The sequence below is a fragment of the Malus domestica genome, chromosome 13 (genome assembly GCF_042453785.1).
Source record: "Malus domestica chromosome 13, GDT2T_hap1".
Taxonomy (NCBI): domain Eukaryota; kingdom Viridiplantae; phylum Streptophyta; class Magnoliopsida; order Rosales; family Rosaceae; genus Malus; species Malus domestica.
This window is the reverse complement of record NC_091673.1, coordinates 7251533-7261107: the sequence shown is the minus strand read 5'-3', so window position 1 is coordinate 7261107 and position 9575 is coordinate 7251533. Positions and strand designations below refer to the sequence as shown.

At 37.1% G+C, this 9575-nt stretch overlaps 1 protein-coding gene across 1 annotated transcript; it reads left to right on the top strand.

Annotated features, from left to right (window-relative positions):
- The first annotated feature begins 4203 nt into the window (after window positions 1–4203).
- On the top strand, window positions 4204–8406 carry LOC103452054 (protein terminal ear1). Its single transcript, XM_008391529.4, has 5 exons — window positions 4204–5109; window positions 5284–5959; window positions 6084–6227; window positions 7611–7752; window positions 7856–8406. Exons 1-5 carry the CDS (start codon window positions 4389–4391, stop codon window positions 8189–8191), a joined length of 2019 nt encoding a protein of 672 aa, XP_008389751.1. The 5' UTR covers window positions 4204–4388; the 3' UTR covers window positions 8192–8406.
- The last annotated feature ends 1169 nt before the right edge of the window (window positions 8407–9575 follow it).

The following is a 9575-nucleotide window of genomic DNA, read 5'->3' as shown; positions in this document are numbered from 1 at the left end:
TAATAACGAAGTAACCATATAACCCTAATTACCACACTGACATTAGTGGGACAATATATACGATGTAGTGGTGCAATTACATATGGTGCAGTTCTTACCAAACTCAAAGATTGAGGAGGATTAAATAATGCAGATGGACCACAACGAGGAGGATAGATAGTAAAGAAATAAGACCGTATCGAAATGTTTGCACGTACCTTAATGTGAGAGAGGGAGACAAGAGCATGCAAAGTATCGATGTTTGGGGATATTAAGGTCGGGCCGGCCTTGGTAGTCTCATCTCATGTTTGGACCCCATGACTGGATAGTGGAAACTACGGCGCACGTGTGCTACTCTTAACTAATATATATATACTCAGGTTCTTTATGCAAAGGGATCTCTATTTTTTTCAAAAAATAGGAATTAGGTGTGAGACTCACTTCACATCGAACTTCAACGATCCGAAACATTTATTTTGTAAGTCTCGATTCATAGATTATCCTTGTAAAAATTCAATTCAACTCGAAACCATTTGTCTATTTAATTATCAATATAAAATTTCATTATTTCTTATATAACAAAATATTCGTCAATTTATTTGAACCCAATTAGATGTCTTAAACATTTCCGATTTGGCTAATATTTTGCAAGGATAATCTATGAGGTGCAACTTGAAAAATAGACGATTCGGATCATTAAAGTTCGATGTAGTGTGAACCCCACAACTAATCCCCATTTTTATAAAAAAAATGAAGATCCCTCCCCTTAAATATTTCCTATATATACTAATAGCTAGTACTAGATTTACACAATTTTTGTTCGAGTTAATCTTAATTTGTTTATGTCTCGAAAGAAAAGATGGAAGTTGGGTGGATCTTCGTGGAAGCAATTCGAAGTTTGAGCTTGTATTGTTGTTGTTGGGATTAAAAATAGGGATTTATGGGTGGAGAAAAATGTTATTTTGATCACATTTGAGATCTAAGAGCTCGTTTGAGATTGTTTTTTGTAAGAAATATTTATGTCCAAAGCGATTTTCTTACAATTGCTTTTAAAAATGCATTAAATTTTTACTAAAAATTACTTCTAGGACCTGAAAGCACGAATTTAAGGCTTAAAGTGTGTTTTAAGAAGACGTTTCTAAACCCTAAACTCGTGTTTGATAATACTTTTAAATGTTGTTACCAAACATGTTTAGAAATGCTTTTGATAATAAAAATGTATTTTAGTCATTTAAAAAGCAATCCAAAAAGACAATTAAATTTGAACAAATGAGCCATATTGATTAATTTGGACAACTTAAGACATGTGATATTATCTCTCATCGAATGATAAACTATGAAACTTTGAGTAAAAACTGAAATTTTTTTTCAGTTCCTTCACATATTGTAATTGATTTTGAATTAAATTAATGCTCATAGTAACTCGATATTGGCTGAAGACATATTGTATACGTGGCAGACCAATGAACATACTTGTTCTTGCGTTACCCAATGAAACTTCTCTATGTGTTATGTGCAAAAATACTCTAAATGTAAGGTGCATTCTTATATCGAATGATGAGAGTCTAACGTAGAGATTGAACATAAATCTTGAAGGAGGATGTAAACAACTATCTCGTCTACACCTTTCCCTCCAACTTCTCGTTTAGTGTTGCAATCTTACAATGTTACTGGATAATCATAATTGTCTATTATTCGAGTCATCCTTAATTACCATTGTAATAATTTTAGTGTTTTAACTAAAAAAGGTTGATTCATTTACTTGATGATTAACTTTTTATAGAGATAATCTAAAAAAAAACGATTAAAAGTAAATAGTTCAATGCATGATGAAGAGCTTAAAGAAGAAAGATTTAAAGAGATACGTTAACGAGATTTTCTTAAAGTATGACACTCTATGAATTCTCTGCTACATCACAGTTTAACGTCAACATTACTTTATTGTGCAAAAAACATGAGATAACAGAAAATTTATAAAAAGTATCAGTTTTACTAAAATCACACAAATGGAACTTCAACTCCCAATTCCAGTGTGCTTATTGAATACCGCGAAGCACCTTCTTCCTTGCAGACATCAACCAAACTATGTACGAATCGGAGTAATACGATGACTAAACATATATATTGTACAAATTAAAAGAATTGGAAATAATAATTAGCGAGTGGTAATGCCAACAATCTGCGGACATTCTTGAACCAAGCAAGTAAAAGCTTTTCCTGTTTCCCATGTTGCATGTATACACTTGTAAAACGACTGCTGAGAGTACTAATTGGTATTATAGTGAAGCTTTAACATTTTTTATGATATCAGCAAATTATCTCGTGTTTGAAGTTTACGGTCACACGTACTTTACTTCACTGATCAATATGTATTGTTTACGTACTAGGCTTCAAAATTTACCGCACTTGAATGAGTATGTTAAGAGTATTAATTTTACATCAAGAAAATGAAAGACGTTGCATAAACTTATAAGTAAATTGGACAAATCATCGTATTATCAATTGATTTTAGGTTAATGATCTATTCAAATATTATTATTCTCTCTCGTTGTTTGTTTGACTCAGAGATTTAACCTAATTATTCTTTTAATGTAGCCCCTAGATTTCCAATACTATATGACATAAATTTAATTATTTTGTTCACCAGTAAATAATTAAATGTTCAATTAATTGCAAGAATAAAAATAAAGCAGTATATATATTTATTCCATCAAATCATAAGGCTTATAAATCAAGTAATTATAAGAACATTAATCGTGCACTACTCGAGCATCCATATTTGAACACCGTCCCCCAATATCGCTTGCATGACGAAGACATAAAAAAATGTATATCTCAATCTCAAGCCTCAAGATACCAAGGAGTACATTTTTTTAAAGCAAAAAACATATGATAGATAACAAAAAGAAAAAAGAAAAATGAAAAGAAAACAAGGGTGATTGGTCAAAACAAGGTTGCGTTAGAAAGTACGAAGTTTTAATGAATGAAACATTTATGATAATTTTTATTTTTAACATTAAAGACATTTCTAGCTCACTCATGATACTATTTATTTACACATTTAATTTGTTCTTTTGATTAAACCTAAAGTTTTTAAAGATTTTTTGTTATTTTTCCTTAAATGGTACCCAACAAGATCATCTTCAGATCTTGAAGATTCGTGAATAATGTCTGTTTATTGTACATCATGTTATTAATTTTTATCAAGTACCATTTATGTTTATTTTTAAATAAAAATATTTATAATGATTTCATATAATGTACAATTAACAAACACGATTTAAAGATTATCGAGATTCTTGCCGAGAGAATCCGACGACGAGGATCCGGATTCAAAAAGTAACATGCAGGTGTAGCAGAGCAATAATTATCGTCCGTTTACGGAAATCCCTCTTTTCTTTTGTGTCACAACTCACGACTTAATAGCTTGTACCTTTCCCTCCATAGCCTCCCATCCCCTTCATTCGCGCATCTTCACACACTTCACTCGTCCTCTCTTCCACGTGTACGGCCCACGTTCTTTCTCATCCTTTACTGGGACTCAATTACCAGCATAACCCCGACGTACTAACAATGCCCGCGGTAAAATCTGATAACTCCGAGGTAGTATGGTAATTTCACGGCGTGTTTTAAATGGATAGAAGTACATTTTCAGCAACTTTGGTTTGAAAAGAAAGTAGTGGAAAAGGATTATTATATCACGTGTTTAAAAAAAATGTATTACATGTTATTATATAATTAAAAAATAAAAATTTTTATGTAAAATTAATCAGTAGGAGGGTATGAGGATTACCCGAGTGCATGAATTAAAAAATAAAATTCTTTATGTAAAAATAATCAATAGGAAGGTATATGCAATCGGGTTCAAAATTTATCATTTTTTTAAATTATTATAATAGTTTTGAACTTTTTAATTTTTGTAATAACAGTTAAATTTTAGAAAAAGATACAACGTGTGTGGTATCTAGTTGTACTTACTTTTAGTGTAATTAACATCGTTTATTAAAATAAAAAAAAGTGTGGTATAACGTCTCTGTGTTCTGGACACATTTGTGCTCTGCCTGCTTTTCTTTAGGGGTGTGATATCCACACATCCTATTTTACTTCTCACACACTTTTTTAATTTTCGACCGTTGGATCGGATGAATTGAAGAAGATCAACGGACATAAATTATCAAGGTGTGTGAGAAGTAAAATAGGGTGTGTGGATAGCGCACCCCTTTCTTTATATCACACTTGAGATGATCCCAGTTCCATTTTCCTGAGAGAGAGATGTACTGTTACACGGGAAGATAGCTGTGGAATTTGACCAGAGAGCAACAGACAACCAACTAATATCTCCCAGTTTTTATTCACCGGAAAATCACGCCTTTTCTTACTTACAGTGGTTTTCCGACATCATCCACCACATGGAAGATACCAGCTTTGTACGGTTTCCGGGAAGTCTGGACCCCGGAGCCCAAGAGTTCAGACCCAGTAACCAGAACCAAATACCCATCTTCGGACCTCCACAGCCGCCGCCACAACTGCTACCACCGTCTCCATCTCCCCACCAGGTTTACTATCCCTACCCACCCCCGCCAATCAGCGAAGTTGTACCTTACGCTCCGTTCTCCGCGCCAGCCGCGTACGTTAGTGCGGGGGCTACCGTATGCGCACCGTTGCCGCCTCCGACGGCGGCCGCCACACGGGCAGTGCTTCTGAACGGGGTTTCGAGTGACGTCAGCGAGGGGACTGTGCGGAGGGAGTTGGAGGGGTTCGGGGAGGTGAGGTGGGTGCAGATGGAGAGGGCGTGCGACGGTATCGTGACCGTCCATTTCTACGATCTGAGGCATGCAGAGAGGGCGTTGCGGGAGATTCGGGAGCAGTACATGCAGCAGGAAGACAGGATTCGTAACCACTACGCCACCTTGTCGTTCACGACGGCCACATCACCTCTGCCGCCTCCTAATTTCCCGCTTCCGTTTCCTCCAGGTCGCGGCCTCATCGCGGGGCAGGCCGTGTGGGCCCAGTTCGTCTTTCCGGCCTTGAAAGCCGTCCTGGACGGCCACAATCAGGGCACCATCGTCATTTTCCATTTGGACCCGGCTGTCACCACCTCCGCTCTCAAAGACATATTCCAAGCTTTTGGTAGCATTTCCTCCCTTAATTTATTTTTTCACGTTATTTTTTCCGGATTTTTGTGGGGATAATTAAGGAGTAGGTCTCATGGGTCTTTGTCCTACGTTTTTCATGGCAAATGGAAGAACATGGGACCTGGATTTTGTTTCAATTTTGTCGGGTGTAATTTTGTAGTTTTATCAGGTGCTGTGAAGGAATTGAGAGAGACGCCATCGAAGAAGCACCAAAAATTCATCGAGTTCTTCGACGTCAGAGACGCGGCGAGAGCTCTCGAGGAGATGAACGGCAAAGAAATCAACGGAAAATCAGTTGTGATTCAATTCAGTCGGCCCGGTGGCCACAGCCGGAAGTTTTTTAATGCGGTGGCTCACACTGCCCCAACTCTACTTTCGCCTCACAATCTCTTTGCACCGCTGCCGCCGGCGGAATTGGCTGTGAAATTCTCTAGACGCTCGAACAGTTTTAGATTGGCGGGGCCGCAGCCTCGTCTGTGTACATCCTCATCGCAAATCCAATTTTCATCGACTAGGAGCAATAATAGATCAAGTAGTTCTAGCAGCAGCAAGGGAATGGTAATTATCAGAAACAATGTTGAATCCAAAATGGCGGGTTTAAATTTGGATGCAATTCAAGAGAAGAGGTGGTCTTCGTCTTCGAAGAAGATGAGTTGCGGGAGCTCGCAGAGCCTTGAAGCCACTGCAACGAGTCCGAAGCAGCCGAAGAGCAGTAGGGGGAAGAAGGGAAGACAAGCGAAGAAGTTAGATTCTAAATTTTTAATCAAAGAAGATGCCTTGTCGGAATCCACCAGCGGAGATACCAGAACCACCGTCATGATCAAGAACATACCCAATAAATACAGGTAAACGTTTTCAGTTTAAAATTTTTAGGGCAATTCATATTTCTGTTCTTATTTTTTTCAGTTTTTGTTTTTGCTGTGATGGTGATGAAATTGTTTTTTTTTTGGTGGTGGATTATTGTGGCAGTCAGAAGCTGCTGTTGAACATGCTGGACAACCACTGTATCCACTGTAATGAACAGATCATTAGCGCCGGCGATCACGGTGGTGGTGATGATGAAAAGCAGCCTTTCTCCTCCTACGATTTCGTTTATCTTCCCATTGATTTCAAGTAACTTTCCTTTTCTTTTAATCTATTTATTATTTTGTTTTATTAATTGATTTCTTTAGAAATATCAAAATTATACCTATAAATTATATATAGGTGAATTAGCTAAAATGATGAAATGCTTATTATATTAGCACCCCACAAATTGTTGAATAAACCTCACGTACTTAATAAACCTCACATTTATTTTTTCAATTAAAAATTATCTTAATACACCCCACTTCCTTCCCCATAATACCCTCACACCCCACATTCTTAATATACATCTTACATTTTCTACACACATCCCATATTTTTTATACATCCCACATTTCTCAAATCTTATAACACTCATTTTTAATTTTGCCGAATGATTTCAAACTATATGAACTTTAGTTTGCCAAATGATTTCAAATTGAATGATTTAAAAAAATGTTTAGACTCATTGGAACGTTTTTTAATAACAATAATAATGATTTCAAAGCTTTCGAAACACCGATTTCGTGCTCCATTCGTTAAAAATAATTTTTCTCAATCAACATGTTTATAGTTTCATTGCTTAGGGTTTTATTCAACAATGGAAAATGAGAGGGATTTTGATAGTTGAAATAGATAAATAATACGTTAAAAGAGATTTGTAGTGTATTTATAAAAAAATTATTATTTTTTAAACCTAATAAGGTCAAAATTATCATTCATAATAAAGTAAATAAGTCATTAATATTAAATGTTAATGTGAGGTGTATTCAACATTTTGTGGGGTGCTAATATAAAAAGTCATGATAAAAACATCAACTTTAATTTTTGAAATGAATAATTTACAAAATTGTCTATCGGCTTGGTCATAAATTTTTATTTGATATTCGTAAAGATATGAACATTCTCTTCGGCGACCAAAAAGGTAGGAATTAAGATTCTCTCCATTTCTATTATAATTCATTTCCTTCTTTTCGTCTCACATTTTGTTTTTTTTTGTTTTTTGTTTTTTATATAAAAGACTTTAAAATAAAATATTGGCATAGCTTAACTAGAACCGATTAATAGGAGTGGAGGGAAGGGAAGAGAGATTAGGAAGGAAAAAAAATCATATCCAAAGAATTATGCTATACTTATCACCTAGCTGTACCATCATTTGTATTATCTCTGTAATAGAGATAGGATCTGCCAACGCATGAGTCTCATCTCTATGAGAGAGATGATACAAGTGATGCTACAATTAGATAATAAAAGTAACATTTTTGAATGAAAAGTGGTTTGAAGTTCGTCACCAAAATGCTTCTGCGATCATTTTATCTTCTCTCGATGTAAATTTTATTTCCAAAATTGTGATTAAAATTTTGTATGTTCTGGTACACATTTGTCAAATATCAAATTCATGGGTCGAATTCATATGTGTGGAAAGCACAGCAACAAGTGCAATGTGGGATATGGATTCGTGAACATGACGACTCCGCAGGCAACGTGGAGGCTGTACAAAGCCTTTCACCATCAACATTGGGAGGTCTTCAATTCCAGGAAAATCTGCCAAGTCACCTACGCTCGAGTTCAGGTAACAAGTCACTTTAATTTCCTCGTTAAACATTTTTATTTCAGCATAATCCACTATCAAAATTGCTAATTATTATTAGCTATAAATATTAATTAATGTGAAGGGATTGGAGGCGTTGAAGGAGCATTTCAAGAACTCGAAGTTCCCGTGCGACATGGAGCACTACCTGCCAGTGGTGTTTTCTCCGCCTCGGGACGGGAAGCAACTGACCGAACCACTTCCCATTGTTGGCCTTGGCGTCCAAATTAATAATAAAACCCACTCCTCCACCACCTCCTCCTCTTCCTCCATTTCTCTCCTGCTCCCGCCACCTCACCATCACGATATTGATTACGACGCGCCTGTGTCCGCGTGTGATACGGACGACGACAGCAGCCAGAACGGCGGCGCCGTGGCTGACGATGATGATGAACAAGATAGACAACTACCACCTACCTAGCTATATGTTCATTAGAAAAAAAAGGCAGCCAGCGGCGGCTACCACCACCGCCATGTTATATCGTGTTTTATAAGTTTTCTTTTTTCTTTTTCAGTGCAAAGTTGCCTAGCTTATATTCTCGAAAGAAAGAAAAATTGCAAAGGGCTCGTATTGATTTCTTGTTTTGCTAATGTAGTTTGAATTAATCTAGTGTATTTTCTTCATCTTCTCCTTAATGCTGCTGAATTTATAATCTTTCGTGCCGTAGCACGGAGTAATCAAAAGGGTTACTAGCATAAATCCCTTGAAGAACTAGTCTGTAAACTACTATAAAATTGAGATAAATCTCAAGAGGGTTGAATTGACTAATGATTCAATGAAAACAAATTAATACATCCACATGCCTTAAATAAAGATTACAACCGGCTTACAACTCAAATGACTTTTAGGATATGTCTTTTTGGTCCAGGACTATTTTTTTTTTTTTTGGAAATTCGGGCAAGGTTGCCCAAAATATGAACCACAACCAGCATTACAACACAAGGGCCCAAAATGTACAACACAGAGGCCCAAAAACAAAAAACACAAACAAACAACAGAAGCCCAACCAAAATGTGAGACGAAAGCAAAGAAACATAGAAACAACCGGAGCCGACGCGTTTTCCGCCATAGCCGTCGCGGCAACCACCAAAACCGTAGCCGTGCATGTCGATTCAGCCAAAGTCGCACCCCAAACAACACCGCGCCTCACCGAAATCAGCAACCAACGCCAAGCTTCACTCCAAGACCAGCTTCAGACACCAGAGAATCGACAGCCAAGGGAAAGAAGCTCATGGCAAACCATGAGCAACACTGCCAATAAGGGCAGACAACAAAGAGAAGGTGGGGGTGCAAGGAACACCCGACCCAGTGCAAGCACCAGATCAAAGCACACCAACTCAAAACATCGCAACAAAGTGCTACAAAGGGAGACTGAAGCTTGGAAGTTGGAGGAAGTCAGAGGAGAGACAACAAAGGGGAGAGAAGAAGGCAAATCAGCTAATAAACCCAGGGAACAAAACGGCGAAAGGAAGAGGAGAAAGAGAAGGAGAAAGAAACAAAAGAAAACCCACCGATCCCAGCCGTAGCTAGGACCGGCGGCGCCGGAATTGAACGCGATGGAGAAACACTCACACAGATCGGTGAGAATAACCCTCACACAGAGGGAAGGTCTCTCACGGAGAGAGAAAGGGAAAGTCTCCACATTCACATTTTAGAATTTTTCCAGGACTTCCAGGAAGTGAAATGACTAATTAAACATTAATCGAACGAAAATCGAAAGATTTGATTTTTATTACAAAACTTTAAACACAGTTTTGAAGGTTGACTGAAATTCATTATATAACACGACAAAGCTGTGAGTTTG

Bases quoted from the DNA above. Each gene is read 5' to 3' on its own strand.
- LOC103452054 (XM_008391529.4), top strand. From the start codon at position 4,389: ATGGAAGATACCAGCTTTGTACGGTTTCCGGGAAGTCTGGACCCCGGA. The intron at 5,110-5,283 runs GTAGCATTTCCT...TAGTTTTATCAG, and splicing joins AGACATATTCCAAGCTTTTG to GTGCTGTGAAGGAATTGAGA. The intron at 6,228-7,610 runs GTAACTTTCCTT...TGGAAAGCACAG, and splicing joins TATCTTCCCATTGATTTCAA to CAACAAGTGCAATGTGGGAT.